At 37.8% G+C, this 22,435-nt stretch overlaps 1 protein-coding gene across 3 annotated transcripts; it reads right to left on the bottom strand.

Annotated features, from left to right (window-relative positions):
* Positions 1-3,646: 3,646 nt before the first annotated feature.
* CEP15 (centrosomal protein 15) lies at positions 3,647-19,882 on the bottom strand. Of its 3 annotated transcripts, none has more exons than XM_027121290.1 (5): positions 19,759-19,882; positions 18,533-18,614; positions 16,998-17,121; positions 8,667-8,741; positions 3,647-6,495 (listed from the first exon to the last, which is right to left on the bottom strand). In XM_027121290.1, the coding sequence occupies exons 2-5, from the start codon at positions 18,583-18,585 to the stop codon at positions 6,361-6,363; spliced, it is 387 nt and encodes a 128-aa protein (XP_026977091.1). In that variant the 5' UTR covers positions 18,586-18,614; positions 19,759-19,882; the 3' UTR covers positions 3,647-6,360. The 3 variants fall into 3 exon arrangements, with proteins under 3 accessions (XP_026977091.1, XP_026977090.1, XP_026977089.1); XM_027121289.1 differs by having other exon boundaries at positions 18,533-18,617; positions 19,759-19,881; XM_027121288.1 differs by having other exon boundaries at positions 18,533-18,729; positions 19,759-19,877.
* Positions 19,883-22,435: the final 2,553 nt, after the last annotated feature.

The following is a 22,435-nucleotide window of genomic DNA, read 5'->3' as shown; positions in this document are numbered from 1 at the left end:
TATGTTTTCTTCTAGGAGTTTTACCTTATCAGGTCTTACATTTAGGTCTTTAATCCATTTTGAGTTAATTTTTGTGACTGGTGTAAGATTGAGGTCCAATTTCATTTTTCTGCATGTGGTTATCCAGCTTGCTCAACACCATTTGCTGAAGAGACTGTCCTTTCCCCATGAGTATTTGCTCCCCTGTGAGATGTTAGTTGACTGTATATGTGGGGATTTATTTCTGGGCACTGGATTCTGTTTCTTTGGTCTATGTGTCTACTTTTATGCCAGTATTATACTGTTTGAATTACTATAGCTTTGTAGTATAGTTTGAAATCAGGAAGTGTGATGCTCTGGCTTTGTTTTTCTTTCTCAGGATTGCTTTGGCTATTTGGGGTCTTTTGTGGTTCCATGAAAACTTTAGGGTTGTTTGCTCTATTTCTGTGAAAAATGCCACTGGAATTTTGATAGGGATTGCATTGAATCTATAGATGGTTTTGGGTAGTATGGACATTTTAACAATATTAATTTTTCTAATGCATGAACATGGGATATCTTTCCATTTATTTGTGTCTTGTTCAGTTTCTTTCACCAAGATCTTGTAGTTTTCACTGTTCAATCTTTTATTTCCTTGGTTAAATTTATTCCTCAGTATTTTATTGTTTTTGATGCTGTTGTAAATGGGATAATCTTTATTTCTTTTTCAGATAATTCATTGTTAGTGTATAGCAATGCAACTAATTTTTTTTTTTTTTTGGCTGCGTTGGGTCTTGCTGCATGAGGACTTTCTCTAGTTGCGGGAGCAGGGGCTACTCTTCGTTGTGGTGCGCGGGCTTCTCATTGCAGTGGCTTGTCTTTTTGTGGAGCATGGGCTCTAGGGTGCGCAGGCTTCAGTAGTTGTGGCACACGGGCTCAGTAGTTGTGGCACATGGACTCAGTAGTTGTGGCTCACAGGCTCTAGAGCGCAGGCTCAGTAGTTGTGGCGCACGGGCTTAGTTGCTCTGTGGCGTGTGGGATCCTCCCGGACCAGGGCTCGAACCCGTGTCCCCCACATTGGCAGGCGGATTCTTAACCACTGCGCCACCAGGGAAGTCCCTGTGTGTTGATTTTTATATCCTGCATTTATTGATTACTGAATTCATAGATTAGTTCTAATGGCTTTTTGGTTGAGTCTTTAGGAATATATATATATATATTTATATGATATTTATATATATATATATTTTTTGTATATATATGATATTTTTAATCATATCATCTACAAAGAAGGACAGTTTTACTTACTCCTTTCTGATTTGGATGCCTTTTATTTTTTGTCTTGCCTCATTGCTCTAGCTAGGACTTCCAGTACTATGTTGAATTAGAATGGTAAGAGTGGGCATTCTTTTCTTGTTCCTGATCTTAGACAAAAAGCTTTTGATCTTTCACCATTGAGTATGATGTTAGCTGTGGGTGTATCATATATGGCCGTTATTATGTTGAGCGGTTTCCCTTCTATACCCAATTTGTTGAGGATTTTTAATCATGAAAGGATGTTGTATTTTGTAAAATGCTTTTTCTGCATCTACTGAGATGATCATATGGTTTTTATCTTTCGTTCCATTAATGCGGTATTGATATATCACATTTATTGATGTGTTTGAAGAACCGTCCCTGTATCCCAGGGATAAATCCCACTTGGTCAGGGTGTATAATCCCTTTAATGTGTTGTTGAATTCAGTTTGCTAATACTTTATTGAGAATTTTTGCATTTATATTCATCAGGCATATTGGTCTGTAGTTTTATTGTTGTTGTTGGTTTGTTTGTAGTGTCCTTATCTGGCTTTGATATCAGGGTAATGCTGGCCTTGTAAAAATGAGTTTGGGAATGTTTCCTCCTTTTATATTTTTTGGAAGAGTTTGAGAGGGAGTGACCTTAATTCTTATTTAAATATGTGGTGGAATTCACTCACCAGTGAAGCCATCTGGCCCTGGGCTTTTCTATGTTGGGAGGTTTTTGATTACTGATTCAGTTTCCTTATTGGTAGGAAGTCAATAAGATCTAACAAATGAATGAATGATGCTCAAATGTTATCCACCTTTGTGTTTACTGGATATCCTTTTAAAAGGCTCTAGATTAGGCTTCTTTTGAATAACTCAGTATTTGTTTTCCTGGGGTAGAGTGTTCTAGTACAATGATACGTTTATAAGTGTTACAGACCTTATAAATGGACGGAGACAAGGTATAAAAAATAATGATATTGTATTGGGAGGTGAAAGAAGGCAGAGATAGACTATAGACAAAATTATAAACGGAAATTTGTCTCCTTCTAATTTGACTGTATTGTCTCTAAAGTGGTATTGTGTAAAACATCAGAAAAATTTCTGCATTGATAACCTAGACTTATTAAGGAGTAATAAAAAATCCTTTGACTATAACAGTGGAGCTTAAATGGGCCAGTTATAATCAAAATGAGAGAAACAAACTAAATCATCCCTATTTTCTAAAATAAGAACACTTCATTGTCCCTTCTGTGCAACTATTTATTGATTTGTACTGTGGTCAGGCTACTACTTTAGCAGTCTCTGTCTTTGTCTGAGACACAAATTAGGGTTTTTAAGATAGCAAGGACTTCAAAACATTATTACAATGTAGGGGACCCAGTCCTTTCTCTTGTAAGCAAGGAAACCTGACTCTGAGAAGTAAGATGATGTCCGGAAGCGGTTTTTTAGCCTCTGTCTTTGTTGGACTCGTTTTCCTTGTCTTGGATTTTAGTAAGGATATAATCTCAGTTCCAGTTAGAAAGCGGGATCACAATGCCAGGTGTCAAATCCACAAATCAATCCTGTCCTTAATTGCTGAAGTTTGACATGTCCTCATGTTTGTCCCAGAAAACTCTAAGCATTCTCTTATTAGCAATAGAGAATTAAATTTCCTACGTAGACAAATTAACTTCTGAATTATATGAGAAACAAACAAAAACACCACCAGAGAGAGAGCGAGAGACACTTTCTTATTTCCATCTTAAAGTTTTCTCAAACTAATTTCTCTCCCTTTCCCTTTCTCCATATTTTTCATAGACTTTATTTAACTGTTTGAATTCACCATCTAGTTACTACCTTCTCTGAAGAATAGATTTTGGTCAGCAACTCTTTAAAAAATTAACTTACTATCCTAATTAAAGTGGAACAGGTCAAAATAGACTACTGCAGTGAAGGGTGTTTTAAGCCATGTAGGTATTATGTTTGGGCAATTCTTGAAAAGGGGAAAAAACTCTTCAGGGAGATTTAAAACTTTAGTTTTAAACAAGAGACTTTCTTAAAAAAAAATGAAATGATGTGAATTGGCTTAGAATAAAAAGACAATAGACTAAGGAAGGAAAAGAATGTATTTTGTAGATAAAGCCAAATTCATGGCCTTGTGCATTAAATTTTACACAGTAAAACCTTACACTGGGTTTAAAGCTCAATATCTTTCTCCTGCCTGAAACCGGTGATTGCATACCCTGGTTTTTCACATACCCCTTCCCCAGTCTACTCCCAGTGTTTCCAGTTGTCTCCTAAGTGACAAAATAGCCTCCAAATAAGTTTAATTTTGAATCTAAAATAAATATACCCAATACATCTTTCTCTCTCTTTTTTTAATAGAAAAGGGAGGATGAGGCAGAGAAGACAAAATGGTAAATACAGTTAAAGATCATTTTAATTCTCATCTAAGTCTTAAGCTAGCAAGTTAAAACACCTTATACATAAGGCAGAGAAAAACTGTCCGTTTGACATCACTTCCATTCACACTGCTCCCTACGCATGGGAAAGACCAGATGTCTGGTTTCAAGAGTATTGGGCTTTTTCCTGAGTACTTAGTAAAATTAATTTTTTGAAGTTCAGAGAAAAACTGCAGCTCCTTCTGAACTTTAGCATTTTATGGTTTAATAATACTCAATATCATACACAAGAAGTGTTCAGCAGAAAATGATCTTTGAATATGTATGCATTTGCAACAATCCAAGAAAGGCTATGAAAAATTCTTGGAACAGGGTTTATTTTGAAAACCCCGTTATTCTAAAAAAAACAAAAAACAAATTCATAGTTTTCATAAAGATTAGTGGGTACAATGTAGTGTATGGTAAGGGCACTGAATAGGGAGGAAAAAGTCTCAGTAGATGACATTTCTTTCTCGTTGTCTGATTCCTACTAATTATGTACAAAATGTACATTAGATACTGTATTTCTCTCCTCCTTACAGAAAACAATATTTGGAAATTCCTACGTAAAGCTAATTTGCCATGAGGAATATAATGCCCTTCAATGGGGTATCTAGGTCTCTTCGGGATTGTTTTTTTCTTTAAACATACACCATGTGGTGCAATCTGTTCCATTCTACAAGAAGGGGGCTGGGGGAAAACTCTGGGTGGGCCAGGAATAAAGTCCCCTCTGGGAGTTTTTGAGGTACTAACTAGAAATGGGGGAAATGGTACAACTGAAGCCTAGAAATAGCTTCCCTTCTGCCCTAAATCATAAGCCAGGTTACATTAAACTTAAGGGTTTAAAAAAAAATAAGATTTAGCAAGTTAGTCAATTTAGGGGAGAAAAAAACCTGAACCTTTCCTGAGATGGTTAAATTGCTATTCATTTTGTATTTTAATCTAACCTACTGGTGCTTTAATTTACAGAACTCAAAGGAAGCGTAATGCTCAAATATTTGAGGACGGCTCATGTATCAACCACTGTTTAATTTTGGAATATGCCTACTTGCTTGACACAATATTTTACCATCTCAACAAATGTTTAGCCTTTTTTTCACTTGACTAAAGAGAAATAAGTTTCACATCGCTTCATTCACCTTCTTATGTGCATATGCTGGGAAAGATTGGATGTTAAAAAAAAAAAAAAAAAAAAACTTCCTCATGTTCTCTCTACTACATCTAAATCTGTTTACCAATTCAAAGCTGCTAAAAAGCCCTGCATTCTCCTGCTAAATCAACTGGATGGCTAGAAACCAAACTGTAATGTAACAGGAGAAAAAAAAATATATCAATTTATTTTCGTGACAGAACAGTCTTGAGAAGGTATAAAACGGTTTTGGTCCCTATGCCAGTTTTCTTTTTTCTTTCTTTCTCTGTCTTCCTTTTTAAAGCGCTTTTGGCTTTTAAGCCAATCCTTTTTATAGTTATATAACAGTTCTAATATTTTGTGACATTTTGTATTGTGACACTATAGATGAAATTGTCATCGGACTGACACTCTGTGCTGTTTATTCCTTAATTACAACTGTTAACACTGTAGAGAAGTGTGCTCATCTGCCAGCACATGCTATGAAAACAACATTATTGTTACCCACACCAACACCCACTCAACAGGATATTTCCAAGATGGTAGTTTAAAGGAACTTATCAGCACAATGGACTTTTTTTTTTTTAGCTTGTCCTATTGTCGTCTTATAAAACCACAAACCAGTTTAAAATTGAAAATCTTTCATTGTGATGTGGACTCGTAAGCAGGAGCTGCTTTTATAATTAGAAAAATCAGAATTTTTTTTTTGAGCACTCCAGCAGTGGTGGATTGAGGAATCCCAAAGCTATTGAGGGTTGTGGCCCAAAAGTTTCTGACTGACAGTTGTTTGAGAAATAAAGAAAATAGAAGGGACAGGGAAGGATAGATTTAAAGATGAAAAGATGAGAGAAGAGTTACTTGTGTTCACAGGGTTGGCAATCTTTAAATAACCAGGTCAAAATCCAGCGACCATTCCCAGCTCTAATAGGTGTCCTTTTTCAGAACCCAGTCTGAGCCCTCCTGAAACTGGCTACTTATTGAATGCTTGGTAGTTTAGTTCTTGCTTCGAGAATTTTTACAGGTCCAGTGATCTATGAGGGACAAAATCCTATGAATCTATTTCCTGATCAATATTATTATACTAAGCGACTGTCACTGTCTTTTCATTTGTTAGAAAGCTAAAAGAGTGAGCAAACAACCACTTGGATCCTGAGCCTTATCCCCATAACAAAATAACTGAAAAGTAAAGATTATAGAAGATGTAAAATCAGAACTACTGGTATTCACTGTTTAGGTGATAGTGACAGTAAATGACTTTTTTTTTTTTTTTTTTTTTAACGGCACACAACACTCATTTAGCAGCTTTTTTAATCAACAGTCCACCTTTCAGTATCAGTTTTTAAGACTTCCATGGGTTTGGTAGAAAGCAAATTCATGACACTGAAAGAGTAGTAGGTCTCCCAGTGATGGCCTGAAAGTTCCAAGTAGATTCTCAAATCTTCATTGTCATTGAGGAAGTAATGAGACAATGTGAACATGTCTGATTCCTAAAGTTCCTGCAGTGATCTGCATATTCTTTAACACTCAGCTTTCCTAAATAGGTTTTTCAAATAGTATGTGAAGAAGCTATTGCTGCACCTCCTTTTGAATGGTATCTTCTGCTTCATTTGGATTTTCAACACCAATAGGATAGGGTGCTCTTCCTAAAAGAAACTGTTCCCATTTGGGAATATATTCTTCTACTGATGCCCAGTAAAGAGTCTGGAAAAAAAACCAACATCCAAAAGTAAAAAAGCATATCAAGCAATTGAACTTGGCTCTTCATAATAGTCTAAATGTTTATTCACTTAAGTGTGTGTGTGCGTACACACACACACACACACACACACTCACACATATACGTAGAATGCACTTCCTCTACAGAATATTTTATGTTAATTTTAGAAAAAAATCTGGCTACTTACTAGTGTTAATTTTCAAATTTCTCAGTAAAACTAGAGCCTGGCAGAATTACAGGTTTTACAATTTTATTGTGATTTTACACGCCCTCTTGTGGCCAATCTTGTGATTATTACCAGTAGTATCATTTATGGCTACACAATCATTAAAAGTTTTTGTTTACTGTTCCCAATCCCATACTAAATGACTGCCCATACTAAAATTATCACAGTGAAATGATTCAACATGAACAACTGCTTTAGAACTAACAGAAAAAGATGTGACCTGGATGAGATCAGCACCTGAAATATAAGGGGCATGCTAGAGGACTCAGGTGAACTGACCCCTTAATTGTAGGGGGGAAAAACATTTAAAGTTATGCATCCGCAAAATTATGCACCCGCTATATCTTTTAGAAGAGCACCTGATATGGCAAACTGTAACTTCTTCCCACATTTTTTTGGATAATAACAATAATATCAACATCATCTAGCTATTTTTTTTCTTCATCTAGCTATTTTTAATTCAAGTAACTTGGAAGTTGAGACGCTGTGTTCCTAGACTGACTGTAGCAGTCTGTAAGCTGTAGAAGCTCACACTGCATTGCTGTACGGCATCTACACGCTTGCATGGTTTCCTGGCTGACTGCCCTAAGGAGGCCAGAGAAAAGTCAGATGCCAGAAGCTCTGTGTCACAGGAGGGCATTTGATATGAGATCTTCACTATCCAGCTCATTTTCAGAATCAGTCAAAGAGTTAGATAGCATTGGGGAGCCATAATTATTCACACTGAGCATTAAAAAGGTAGGGGGTGGGGGCAATTCCCCGCCAGTCAAGCGATTAGGACTCAGCACTGCCACTGCGGTGGGCTCGGGTTCGATCCCTGGTCAGGGGACTAAGATCCCACAAGCTGCCTGGTGCAGCCAAAAAGTAAAAACTAAAACATAAAAAAAAAAAATAAGATGCTATTATTAAAAAAAAAAAGTATGAGGGCTCTGAAAGCTGAAAATGATGAGGGGTTCCATGTATCTATGCATCTATGCATGTGGTCTGAGAAGTAGCCTGACATACTTAAAATAAAGGTCATCCTGCTGTGCGAGACTAGCTAAGAAAAATACCAACCAAGGCCTGTGGTTGGGTGTTTCTCCGCCATTCACGGCTGGATTAACCCCTATTGTGTGGGCCCTGTACGGGCCAGAGTAAGGTATTGGAAAATTCAACAAAGAAAAAGACATGGCCAAGGCGCAACTTTGAACGGGAGTTCTTTCTATCCTTGATCACTGCCTTTCCTTATTACTCTAGATGACACAGAAAATTGCAGGGCAAATTCTCAGCCTTTAATTTTTGAGTCTATTCACATCACTGGTTAGGAAGCAAACAAAAACTGTATTGAAAAAAGGTCATTAAAAATATAAAATCAAACTATTCTATATGTAGCAAATTCCCTTTCAGCACACATACATTCATACACCAAATACGGTTTATTTTTGCCAACCATCTTCCCAATCTGTTCTTGAACTGAGCAAAATCAAACAGACAAAAGCCACGCTATACTGCATGATAATATGCATTTAAATAGCGTTGGTTGCATTTTTGGTGAAGAGACTGAGCTGCTACTTCTAACATCAGCCAACAGGAAAAGCATTTTGGTTAGGCTGTCATCTTAAGATTTCGTGCATATTGTCTGTTAGGATTTAACAAGAGTCGTTTCTAAGTGACTCGGTGAAAAGACACAAGGTCCTGATAAAATTTTCACTTGATGTAAAATTTTTTTAAAACCCAGATACTTACAGATTACCCACTACATACAAAGCATGGCACTGTGGACATAGAGAGATCAGTGAGACACATCTCATTTATTTTACTGAATGAAGGAATCTGGGATATATACATACACAGCCACTTACAATGCACTACTAACTGAAGAGCCTCTCTTCTTTTTTTTTTTTTTTTTTGAGGGTCTCTTCTTTCACATTTGTTCCTTAAGATTCTCACCTCAAGAGAAGCCACCTCAGGCGGTGGAACTGGATGATTCTGGGTCTGTAGAGACTTCTCTGCCGCTTCTATATCCTGTAACAGAAGCATTTTCAAAACAAAATGTATTTAAACCACACACACAAATGGCACCTGTAATAGCAATATCTGTATCCCAGATCTCTCGCTTCAACTCTCCTCTGGATATACAGTTTGAACTGATGCGCAGGCACTGACAGATCACTGCTTAATTAACCGGTTTCAAAGAGAGGATGCAGGGTTTCTTATTTTAAAATAAAAGGCAGGGATGGGGGTGGTACTTCTAAGTTCTGCCTTTTTCATTTTAAGTAGCTAGGAAATGCCAATAATTCTTGGAAAAAGAACTTCCTCTAAACTGCTCAGAGTACTAACTTAGCTTTAAAATCCTTTAAAAACAGCCAGATGGATAAAATAGTCAAATATTCCGATACGAAAAACAATCAGATACTCGGACCCATGCTAGGCTGACCTTCAAAGAGTTCTAGTCTGCCCAGATAATGCAAATGGTATATGAATGACACAGAGTACATTTGTTCAATATTCCATTTTTTAATTTTATACTTAGGCAAATACTTCCCATATTGAAAAGGTCCATGAGGTACCTGAGTACTTTGCAACAAGAACCTTTCACTATGCTATCTAGATTTTTAGTATCAGATTGCTAAGCTAATCTCAAAGGCAAGTTTTATAGCTAGGTAGTATTGATACATCCTTCAGCTGATGGCATTCAAGTATCGTGCGGTACTTTGTAGTTGAACTTGTAGATGTTTGTGTTTTCTCTTACGTTTATAGAAACAAAAGTGTACTTAAGGTTGATTCATACGTCAGTAAAGATTTTATCTAGATCTGTACATAAAGTTCACACCCAGAAATGTGAGACTTTGCAAGTTGTTAACAGAAATATTCGAGCCCTATTAAATAAATACTCCCCAAATCAGCACCTGTGTTGCCTTGTGCTTCCTTAGGTTTGTCAAGTTTCCAGGGTGTTGGTTGAAGGCCATGTGAATTTTGTTTCTCCTTTGAGCTTAGTGAGTTGAGAGAAGAGAGAAAGTTCTCTGCTCCATGTACAAGCACTGGAGTGATCTAAGTACAGGGCTGTTGGACAGAAGGAGAGCGATGGAAAAGGGCGTGGGAGTGGGGTGTGAAGAAGCCAACGCTGAACAGGAGAAAAGAGATAGCAGATGGCAGCGGCGGGAGCAAGGAATGGGTGTGAAATGGAAAAGGGAAAAACAGGAAACTCCCTAAAGGGACTCCCCAAAGTTGCACAACCAGTAATGCACCTGCTGTCTAGAGGAAGGTGATTTGAAGGGGAAAGACAACAATTTAGGGATAAAATGCCCATCTATAAGCATGTCTCTCCCATACCAGAAGTTCACGGCCAAGACTCAGGCTTAAAGAGCTCTTGATGCCGATGATACGACAGACATGGGAGACCAAGTCTTCTGATTACATTGAAATTTAAGAAGGTCCTGGAAGAACCACTTTTTACTTCTAGAAATCAAACAATAAAAATCAGAACCCCAATTTTACCATTATTCTAAGAACAGTTACAAAGTTATCTTTACTGGGAGATCTGGGTGCCACTAGCACCTACAGGCAAGATTAAACATTTTTCTTAAAGATCAGAAAATAAGGATACTGAATATCTCGTAGAGAAGAGCAGATCTGCAACACAAAGAGCAGGAGATGAGTTTAGGAGGAGGGACGTGTGGCCTGGAAAAGCAGGCCTAAGTCAGCCTCACCTAACTGTCCCCTCTGCAGCATTTCAACAAAGGATTATTACCCCTCCAGAGAACTTCTTCCTTAGCTTAAGTCATATTTCACTTTCTTAGGTGTTTCACTTACCTCTCGGACTCCTTCTCCTCAGCTGGCTCCTTTTTCTCTGGTTTAGTCCTCAGGGTGGGCTTTCTTAAGATTTGTGACATCTGTCCCCATCTTTTTAAGTTTTCTCTCTCCAAGACTGTCGCTGATCTAGCTTTAATTATTACTGAGGAGGGATGGCTAACTTTTCTTCCTAGCCCTTATTTCTCAACCTGATAAAACTAAACTCATCTTTTTCCACTGAATGTATAATAGTGGGAATTCTACCCACTCAGATACCTATGCTGTATCCTCGAACTCCAACTGTTCTTATTCCTGCCATTGAAAAATTCAAAGTTCCCTGTATTGTTCCATCAGGATGTCTCCTCGAGCTCTTCCATGTCATTCTCAATGCTGTTTCATTCAACAAATACTTCATACTTACTTGTACTCATGCCTAGGCCATATCTCACTTTAGTTCAATCCGTACCTAACATGGAACTGATTAGTTTTGCTAAAAAGTACCTTAAATATGTCATCCCCTAGATTAAAAAAAAAAAAAATTGGTACTCACAACACAGAGGATCAAACATGCCTTCCTTAGCCTGACCCCAAATCTTGGCAGTTTGACCCCAGCCTTCTATAGCAAGTTAAATCTTAGTACTTCCATATAAGAGCCTTCCTTTACAGTATATGCTGCCCGAAGGTAAGGGCTGTGTCTCATACAACCTTTAAGAATCTGAGAATCTAACAAAGTGCAGGGTATGTACTAGGTACTTAAATATTCATTAAATAAATACAGAATGAGGTATCAAATTTTCCTGAGTATAAACCAAAAACTTAAAAAAAAATTTTTTTTACAAAGCACCCAAGGGGGTAGGGGGAGAAAAGGAAAAAAGAGGAGAGGAAGAAAGGCTAGTTGGCCAGCTTTACCTGTACCTTGTTGCCTTGTTGTATAGATTTGTCACTAGACCATTTAAAATTTTATATAGTTAGAGAACAAATGAAAAAGCAACCCCTACAAATTTGAACATAAAATGAAGCAAACGTAACTGCTATCTAGTGGTGGCATAACCACATGGAGAAGAATTACATCAAGTGGTCTTAGAACACAGTATTCTGACTGAGCATCCCTAGTGAGATACACCCTAATGACAAAAAGGATTGTAAAAAGGATGTTACTGAAAACCATTCTCAGTAATCACATGGGTGGTGACAGTGCTGTCTGTATCACAGGATACATTGGTATTGGAAAATTCTTTGGGAACAGATTTTTGGTTTGAGGAAAAGAAGTTAGAGGTACAAGATCCATGAGTTTTTAAGTTAAAAGTCTTGCAAACTGGAATTCTGGAATTTTTGATATGAGCTCCTGATGTATTTTATCTTAAAAAAAAAAAGTTGCAATAAACCCCACTAGTGCCCAGATAGAGGGCTCTGAACATATTTCCTACCAAAAGGATCCAGGGCTCCTTGGAACAATGGCCAACTCCAGGTCTAAGCAGCAAATGCACATGAGGAGCCTGGAAGATTGCATCAGACCAGAAAGGAAGGAAACTGTCAGACTGTTAAGATGCCATCAGAAGCACTCAGGAGCTAATCTGACAAGGTTCGCACTTGGTAAAATTGGGACAAGTTGAGAATAAGTAGGAATGGAAATGGATTGAAAAATTTCAAATCCCAGACAGCTCAAAAACAAACAAAAAAGCAACCAAAACCAACAACACCTAATTGGCCACTTTTGGAAGATACTAGAGAACCAACCTATTATTTTGAAAACTAAGTAGAATCAAGCATTCATCATGCTTTTTCCTCTGTGAAATATACCTCAGTGTAACCAAATAATTGATGAAGGGAAGTTTATCAATATAAATAATTAGCAGTTGAATGAGAAGGAATAAAATAATTGAATATTGCTTTTTGCAACCCCTAATGAATATACTTAGGCAATGATCATCAACAACTAACATTCCAAAACGAGAGAGAGAGCCTGGCATTACAGAAGTGTTCTTCCCCAAAACATCGAACGTCAATCTGATCAGGCCTCTGTAATCTGCACTGATAGTGGAGTATTCCTTAGCCTTATGTGGCTGCTGAGCCCTCGAAATGTACAAGTCTGACTTAAGATGTGCTGTAGGCACACAATACACACTGAATTTTGAAGGTCTAGTAAGAAAGAAGAATATAAGATATTTACTAACCTTTAATAGCAGTTACATTTGAAATATTTTGTTTGAAATTTTAATAATATGTAATCTGTTTAGGTTGACGTTATTAAAAATGGTTCGTAGGAAATTTAAAATTACATATGTGGCTTGAATTATATTTCTGTTGCACAGCACAACTTAGATCTGTCAATTATAGGAATGAGGGGGAAGAGAGGAATGTGTTAAATGGGTACCTCAGTGATAGAATTAGCAATATCTAGAAACTCGACAGGACAAATGACCCAGTTCCTTTAACAAATATATGAAAAGGGGGGAAAAAACGGGCAGGGAGTACTTTTAGAAATTTAGGAGGTGTATCAATTACAAATTGGATTTTATTTGGAACCTGATTGGATATTTGAGGATTTATTGTTAATTTCTTAGGTTGATACTGATACTTTGATTTTGCTTAAAATAGTGCTGATCTTTTAGTGATAAATATTGAAATATAGAAAGAGATATACTGAGGGACTTCCCTGGTGGTGCAGTGGTTAAGAATCTGCCTGCCAGTGCAGGGGACATGGGTTTGAGCCCTGGTGCGGGAAGATCCCACATGCCGCAGAGCATCTAAGCCCGTGCGCCACAACTACTGAGCCTGCATTCTAAAGCCCGTGAGCCACAAATACTGAGCCCGCATGCTGCAACTACTGAAGCCCGTGAGCCTAGAGCCTGTGCTGCTCAACAAGAGAAGCCACCGCAATGAAGAGCAGCCCCCGCTCGCTGCAACTAGAGAAGGCCTGCACGCAGCCACTAAGACCCAATGCAGCCAAAAAAAAAAAGAGATATACTGAAATATTTACAGATGAAACAATGCAATGTCTGAGGATTAGCTTCAAAATGATCTTAAGGGGTGGGAGTGAGAAGTATAGACAAAACAAGGCTAGCTGTGTTCCGATGATTGAATCTGGGTGATAAGTGCATGGAAATACATTCTTCTATTCCTTCTTTCACACAGGTGTGAAATTTTTATAGCAATTAAAAAACACGCTTCCAGTGTGCGTGATGGTATAAGTGTCACTCTCTGGCGTGAATCTTTAATCTGCTGTGGGATGCTCCCATTCTTCCTCATGCCAGAGTGTTCGTCCATCCTCCTCACGAGAGGATGTTTGTTACCACAAAGCCGCCTTTTTGGGTTAAACTAAATTTTGTGGAGGGAAAGATGGGAGAGGTGGCACTTTATATCATGAAAGTATCTGTAAAAATAAAATCCTCTGTCTTTCAAATCCATTATGATTTTGCTAAATTTCATTGTATTAATGCTAATTGAAAAAATCCCTGAGCCTGTTTTCAAAGGCCGCTACCGTCTATATTTACTGAGTAAACCTTCACTGTGAGTTTTCTTTACTGCTTAGATTCCTATTCATTCTTTTACTAATATGTTTGATGGAATTAGTCTCTTTCTTATTGCTCCCCTTTTAAAATCATGCTTTGATATTTGTGACAACTGACTTAGAAAAATAATAGTCTCCCCAGGCAGGATTAAGGCGTATGTCTCCATTTAAATTTTCTCTTACAGCTCCCACTGAAGTGTAATAATTGTCTTAATACCATTCATGCAGATCCCTTGTTAAAAGCATTCCCAATTATATATTTTATAGTTTTATTGCTAATATGAATGTGGTGTCTATTTTCCAGCTGTATATATACAGGATTGCTGTTGTGTTTTATGTTTACATTTTATCCATTAATTTTACTCAACTCATACCAGTTTTGAAACAACTTTGGCTTCTCTAAGTATAAAACTACATCATTGAAAGATGCTAGTGTTGTATCTTTCTTTCTGAAAGTTAAAGCTCATGCCCTTTTTAGTGTTTATGATATTGTTCAGAATATGTGAGTAAGGTCAAATAATGGACGGTGATACAGTCATCCCTATTTTGTTACTATCTTATAGGAATGCTGCCAGGTTTTAATGGTACCATTTTCAAGTGCACTCCGTACTTAAGTACCTATCCTGCTATAACTTAACCTGTTCTTGACAAAGGGGTATTAGGAGTAGTTACCTTATGGTTTCCTCATCTCTAAATTAAGGGATTAGCCCAGATCATTGGTTTTCACAGTTCCTTAGAGCCACAGCAGTGCAGGCAAGAAAGGGCTGAATGGATAGGGCTTTGGGCCAAAGCAGGTCCACTTTTATCTATTTTATATCTTTGGGAAAAGTTTTTATGCTTAAAAAAAAAAAAGACCTTTAGATAAGAATCTAAGCTATATGCTTTTTAAAGTCTCTCCCAACTCAAATTGTGTAAGCAAGTCCTATTTATTTTACTGTCACGATAACTTCTATGAGAGCGCCACTAAGATTATACCCAAAGTTAAAGAAAATAATATGCGGGAAAGAAGGACAAAAAATTGCATATCCAGTATTCAAAGTATGTTTAAAAGAAAAACGGGGAAAAACTGCGTCTCTAACAGCAAGCACTGTATCTGGGATGTAAGAGATAGTTGAAAAATGTTTATAAAAAGATTGAAAGGAAATACACAAAAATATTCTAATTTCTAAATGGGCAGATGATATAGAAGGTATTCTTTTTCATCTTTGCTCTTTCAAGTTTTTTTATAGTGAGAATATATTACTTTGATAATTCAGGGAAAGAACACCATACCAAACTGGTGTCTAATGACTATGAAACTAGGTTCATTATCTTCCTTCTATATATGACAAGGAGCTACCTTCCTTAAATTCAATCTCTCCATTATTGAAATCACTTTGCATCTAAATAGCAAATGACTCTTTCTTAAAGACCCATTCATATGTTTCTTATATAAGTCTCTCTCTCTCTCTTTCTTTTTTTTTTTTTTTTTTGGCTCACTTTCAATATTATATTATCTCTACATACCAAGTCTCAACTTCTTCATCTGGTCTCAGAATACATATTCAGCCTTGTTTCCTGTGACTTTCCAAGCTAGTTAGCTTAGGATCCCATGAACATTATTAGTAAGGCCATTCGTTCTTCTTCTGGTCTTGAATCTCCCTTAAAAATTCAATGGCATGCCTTCCCATCTGCCTACTGAAATGCAGCTCCAGCTTAGCTTCCTCTCTGAGACCTCATAGCATATTCTAGCTTTCAAAGAGTTTTTACACTTACTCCTAAAGTGCTGAGTATTCCACATAATTTAATTAATGTTTGATCATACAAGGTCTCTATTTTGTGTGTGACAACCTTATGTCATCAACTGAGCCTGTAAGCTACTTGATCTAAAGAATTCTAACTTATACTTACTTTATTATCCTCACTTTCTGCCCAGAACTAGCTCAATAGTAAGGACCCTCTGGGCATTCATCAAATACTTTCTCATTAAAAGGAAGACACTTAATATTACCTGTACTTGCTGTAATAAGTAGCAAACAAGCCTTCAAGACTTCCAATTTAGATTTTCTGACTTTTCCGTGCAAATTCTAGATTACCCTATATATTTCCACTTAAAAATAAATATTGCAAACACCATTGGGCAAGTAAGACATATGGCAATATAGAATGCTTTGGTAGCACTATGGCTGTGACTTAAATTACTGTGGATCAAACTGCCAGAAGCTGAGAAGATAACTGAATTTTCCTCTTCCTTTATCCTCTAGTGAGGACAGAAGAGAACTACATCATGCCTATCGATGAAAATATTTAACAATAAAAAACTGAAAACACTGCTTTATAACTTAAATAATATAGCCTTACTACCAAATGTTTTAGTCATAGGATCTCTTGGAAGCTTGAATGGAAGCAAACTTTAGGGTTTTAATTATGGATGAAGCCATACAATTCTGGAAGCAAAGTATAGCAAGCAGCCAAAAATGTTACACATATGATTTTACTCCAAATGGGCACACTGGCCAAATGGTGAGGCCTTGCGCAATCACATACTTTGACCACCTCCTCCATCACCATCAAAAAAGATCAGGGAAATCTGTTATCTTAGATATGAATTCTGTGTGTTGACTGTGGCCCCAGTAGGGCAAAATCAAATTGTTTTAAATACATGATAGGTGCTTTATCGTGTTTCAGGATCTCCCTACGAATAAAAGAAGATGGAAGATAGAAGCTATGTCTTGTATTTATTCTTGCACAAAGGTGACCTTAAAATTCTTCCTGTGGTGACTGATTTTTCCTTAGCCTAAGCAAACTTCAAGTATTTTCATTTTAAAAAATGAGGATCCGTGCTTCTGGTCCAATTAACATGGGTTTAAAAAATAGACAGTACCTCATTAATTCTTTCTGTAACTCAAAACGAAGAAATTACAAAAATCAAAGTTATGAAGTTGACCTAAAACGTTTTTGCAACATGGGGAAAATATATTTAATTCAGAGAATCTTACCTTTAAAAGACTAAGGTTCCTTTGTAAAGCAGTCTCAGCTGTTTGCATCTGAGGGGTCTTTTCCTTGTTTTGATCTCCAAGTTTATTCTCCATTTGTTGAAGTAACATTAATCTTTGTGATACTCTAGAGAAAATGAAGATTATATAAAGTTTAAAGAAACATTTTATTGCTTGACCAATACACTGATAAATAACTCATTTTTAATTGCACCTCCCTTCAAGTTCAACCTGTTTTGAAAGCCAATTACTATGTCAATTAATAAGACAATGAAAACCTTAGGTAGTTCAGTACGTCTTAAGTCTTGGTAAAATTATTTTTATTTTCATATGTATGCTATAAGTACATGTTTCTGTTTTTGTAACCTCTCTGGTCTTTTGAAATTATTGTAGAGTGTTGAAAAATATTTAGTGAAAATGCAAACTGTAATACATATCCCTTTGTACACATACTTATATATACCTCCCCACACATACGTTGATATAACTTGCTATACGAAACCTTCTGCTTAACACTTCAGTACCCCTGAATCTTATGTTACACATTTAGAATTGTGCTAAACTTCCATATGTTTGAAGAAGCAATAAAAATATTTTTTTCCTCTTTTTCCAAGAGAAAGATGATGGTTCCATATATGAGTGAGAGGCTGTGTTTACACGTGCATACTCACAACAAGGTAAAACAGTAATTGAAGAAAGATGTAGAAAGGTGTAAGTAAATTATCAAACTACTTTGTTATATATATAGAGGACTTTAAAAGTTTCTCCCTGGTTATATGCTCATTTTTACAAGATTTTGGTCTTATTAAAAGATCAGATGAGAAAAAAATACACAAATGGTACACCTAACAGTGTAACCATTTCCCAAATAGTTGAGATTTTCAAGAAACACTGTGTTGCATAGGGCTGTTCTTGAGGGTAGAACTAAAACCCCAGGTCTCTGAACAGTAATTTTTGTAAGAAAAATACCTTAGGAGGCCACGGTAGAGAGCCTGGTAATTAAAGGAAAACATGAGAGCCCACAATACAGAGGTTAGAGAAGGGTTAATACTAAATATAAGTGCAGGACTGGCCATATAATTTGCAGGGCCCAGTGCAAAATGAAAATTTTTCTCCTTGGCAAAAAATTATTTGGGGTCCCTTGTTAAAAAAAAAAATTACTGAGGATTTCAAGATAGTGAAGTTAGAGCATCAAGTGCAGGGCCTGTGACTACACAGTCACACCCCCATGAGAGCCAGCCCTTGGTAAGAAGTTTAGAGAAGTTCATTAAATACCAATGTGGAGTATAGAAAGCTTAGAGGGAGAATGAATTTATCTAGATATTAGTAACAAGAATTAAGAAGACAGAAAACACAATTAGACCTTTTAATCTTTATTATTCTAGAGGGATAATGACATGCCTTAATACCAAAATCTCTCAAGTGTCAGAAAATTAAAATGACACACTTACAGATTTTTAAGTCTTCCTATGCACACAGTTTCACTAATAAAGCCAGGACAGTTTGTACATTGAGATTAGCCTTTTTAAAAAACTTACATGTCTTCATGTCTTTTAGAAAGGCGAATTTCTTGAGCAAACAGGGACGTCATCTTTAATCAAAGCTGCCTTTATAAGCTTTCTGCTAAGTAATAACATTTAAAGTTACTTCTACCACATGTCCTCAGCTTTGCAACATTTGATCATTCAGCACCTCAATCCACTGGTTCTCTCAGAAGGGAAAAATACAACTTGAGCTATAATAATGTATAAAATGAAAGGAATGCACTTAAAAACACTTCTACTCATGATACATAGTTTTCCATATGCCAGATGCATCCCAGAACACTGTGACACAGGTAAATGCAGCATATTTCCCCTCTTCTTTTTTTACCCACATTTTAACCTTCATCAGAATTCAAAACAAACAAGCAGCTGGTACTAAGACTAGTAAACATTTTACTGAATCAACAGAAAGAAAGAAAGAAAGAAAAAAAAAACCCCACTGTGTAAAATTCAACAGAGGAAAGCGCCTGGGCCAATATAGACAGAGGTCTAGCGAACTACTTGGAAGACTGAGTCTGCAGGCAAATATGGTTGGGTGCAAGAGCTGAAGGTGCCTGCCCAAAGGGAGAATGCAATTTGAGCTGTAATGATGTAATAAAAAAACAGGAATGAAAATTCCTTCTTGGAATGAAGCACTGGCTTTCCTAAATCTTATTTAGTTAATACTGGTTGTCTGCTCACCGCCTGAGTGTCCAGCACTGATTTTTTTTTAAAAAAAACTGAGCCCTTCCTTCACACACACATGGAGCGTACGACACTGAGCACTGCCAAGGGAAACAGAAACACCGTCCTGCCCTCAACGGGTTTCCTCCTCAAGGCGCCGCTCTGTTTTCAGCACCGCGGACAGCAATCACTAACAGGCTCGCCCGGAAGGGGTCGAGTTACAGATACTTTCCGACGAAATCACTGCAGGCCAATCCTCGCCGCCTTCTTCCCAGTTTCGGATGCAGCGTCAAGGAAATTCCTGGAAGTGAGTCCAAAGTAACTTCTTTTCTGTTGCGACCACCATCAGCACTTCACACTAACCCCAAGACAACGTCTGCCGTTTGAACCGAAGATCCGCTGCTTCTAGGAATCATCAGCCCACGGACCGCTCAAATTCCGCGTACACTGGAAGGACTCGGGAACTTTCCTCATCACCCTACCTCTTCCCCCTTAACAGTATCCGCCCCACCAGAGCGCAGCCGTCCTTCGGACACTCGGACACTCGGGGCACTCACCCGCAGGCCGTCCTGCTGTAGGACCTCACTCACTCACTCTCCGAACCCCACACTGACCTCTTCCGGGAGGGCGCCGCCGACTGTGTGGACGTTAGGTCTCTGTGCAGACCTGGGCGTGGCCACGCCACCATCTTTGCGCAAGCACGACGCGACGCGAGGTGATGTCATCACGTCCTTATAAAAGGAGGGCGTCCCTCACCAAAGGCTAGTGAAGTGACGCTTCTCTGAGGAAGTGAAGGTTGGCGGAGGACTTCAGGAACCCCATGGAAAATCCGTTTGGTGGTAGCTCCATTTCAAGCGCTTTTAAAATGGTACCTGCATGTGTTGAAAAGACTTCAGAGAGTGAAAATGGTGTCTTAGAAGCCAGAACATCACAGTAGAATGGGGAAGGGGAAAAACACTTCAGAGTCGTCCAGAGACTTTACAGTCAATTCCACAAGAGCCTAAGGAAGAGCTTCGCGGTGGGCATCTGATGCTGAGCCCGGCAGCAGAGCTCTGCCTGCTTGTAGGGCAGCCCGCATAGGGACAAGCATGCTGATCTTTCACTTCTTGAGGAATTTGTGTATCAGTCGTTGTATTTGCGTGGATGATCTCATTCAGTGAATCCCCACAACGCCTGGTGAGATGGATGCCATTCTCCTAACTTGACAGATGAGGAATCAAGCTTGGTCATTTACGTAAGTTGTAGCTTGAAGCCAGCAGAGCCTCAACAAGAATTCCTGCAGCCCTCAGGACAAACATTTGGGAATAATCCCTTAGTGCATTCTTAAACATCCTTTTCTCCCCTTGAAATAACTTTGTGAGTTACATGGTAGTATCCTGAGTTACAGAGGAAGAAGTTGAGGTTCAAGAGGGGTAATGTTTTCTTCCTGAAGTTTACTGAGTTGGTAAAGGGCAAAGATCTAGGACTCCAATCCAGGTGTTAAATTTTTTTCCTTCCAGAATATCTACGTAAAACTTAGCTCCTGCTTCAGGGCTACTGCACTTCTATGTTTTCTTTGCTTGGAAAGCCCCTTCCCCAGATACTGACATAGACTCAGTTTCTCATCTTTCAGTCCTACTTCCTCAGTGAAGCATTCCCTGAACCTGCAGTATAAGATCGCAAGTCTGTCTCTTCACCCTTCCTCCTCCTCCTCCTGTTTTACTTTTCTCCAGAACACAGCATCATTCCATGTATTTTATAATCCCTTGTTCATTTGTTTACCAGTGCGCCCCCAACTGGAATCTGAACTTCCTTTTTATATTTTTGTCTCTTCTATTTGCTGAGCAACTAGAACTGCCTGACTATAGGTGCTCAGTAGGTATTTTTGAATGAATGGATGAAATAATTCCCCCGTGGTAATTCTGTCATAATTTAAGAGAGGTCTGTCTTTAGTTGCTAGGACTTTTGATTTAGCTGTTTCACGGTGTTACTTAGTAAAGATGAAAAATAGACCTCTGCATGGTCCTGTGTTCTAGGAATGAAATGGAGCTTTGGCACGATTACAAGGCATTCTTGTTTATCTTTTATGGATGTTAACAAATAAGGATTTTGCTTAAATTGGTAATGGGTTGAAGTTGAGAACTGGAAGATGGCCCATTAAAGCATTTGGATGTTGCTGAAGACAAACTACTCATCTCCCTTCTTTATGTGAACTTGCATAGTGACACAATTGGGACAATCCCAGCTCTTTCAACTTTGAGCCCAGCTTCTTTAGGTCATTGCCTGCCTTAGCACTGAACTAAGGAATGAATACCTCAGAAATGTTCTTGCAGTTTTTAGGAGAACAGGAAGCAGGGATATCTCACAGATACTTAGAGATTATCTAGATAGACTGTGATAATTTAGTGATAGCATCCCATAAAAGTATTTCCTCCCTATCTAAAGATCTACAGTGATAGCACCCTTCCTCCTGACATAACCCATGGTTGATCCTTTCTGAGATACCTGGCTGGGGAGGAAGAATCTCTGGCAATTACACAGACTAGCTATTAATGTACAGCTTCTGTATTTATTAGGTAAGTTTAGGTACTTTCTGGAGTGAGGTATTCATGGTCTACCATGAAGATTGTTGTAACCTACTAAGTAACATCTGGCCCATAATGAGGCTTTCTGTAAATATATAGTGAAGTTATTATTTCCTAACCTTAGACTAGTTCTGTGTACTAGCATGCTATAATTGTTCCCTTAGCATTATTATTTAGAAATTATTGGCTCATTTAGTCATAAAGATGTATTTATTAAACATCTATAAGATGTCTCTGCTCTCAACAGCTGAGAATCTGGCTCAGCTCTTAAGATATATGCAAAAACTAGAGGATGATGGTTGACAACATAAAAATGGCTAATGCCTATTGAGTGCTTGCTCTGTACTAGGCACTTTGCATGAATAATCCTCATAATAACCCTATGAGCAAGGATGCCGAACTCTTACTATCTTCCTGTTCATAGCTGAGAAAACTGAGGCGTAGAGAAATGACTGACTTCAGATCACACTGCTAGTAAATGAACTGCGGCTTGTTTGATGTTAGTATTCTAAGTAACTCTGTATATTATATTGAGAATGTGAAGTTAAAATGTATCATACAGATTATGAGAGTGCTAGAAAAGACAGGAGAGACCACTACGAATTGGGATAGTCTAGATGGCATTTTGGGAGACTGAGGTAGAGTTTGAAAAATGGGTGGGATTTGGAAG

This window comes from Aethalodelphis obliquidens, unplaced genomic scaffold (genome assembly GCF_003676395.1).
Source record: "Aethalodelphis obliquidens isolate GAN/ISIS:26980383/991018 unplaced genomic scaffold, ASM367639v1 scaffold22, whole genome shotgun sequence".
Taxonomy (NCBI): domain Eukaryota; kingdom Metazoa; phylum Chordata; class Mammalia; order Artiodactyla; family Delphinidae; genus Aethalodelphis; species Aethalodelphis obliquidens.
The sequence above is the reverse complement of the archived record's forward strand: the minus strand, read 5'-3'. Positions and strand labels throughout refer to the sequence as shown.

What these genes read in the sequence shown, in the direction of transcription:
- CEP15 (XM_027121290.1), bottom strand. Translation starts at nt 18,585, where the DNA reads ATGACGTCCCTGTTTGCTCAAGAAATTCGCCTTTCTAAAAGACATGAA. An exon ending in GGAACCTTAGTCTTTTAAAG is followed by an intron (nt 8,742 to 16,997) that starts GTAAGATTCTCT and finishes CTTCTGTTACAG; the next exon opens with GATATAGAAGCGGCAGAGAA. An exon ending in CTGAGGTGGCTTCTCTTGAG is followed by an intron (nt 6,496 to 8,666) that starts GTGAGAATCTTA and finishes TTTTTTTTCCAG; the next exon opens with ACTCTTTACTGGGCATCAGT.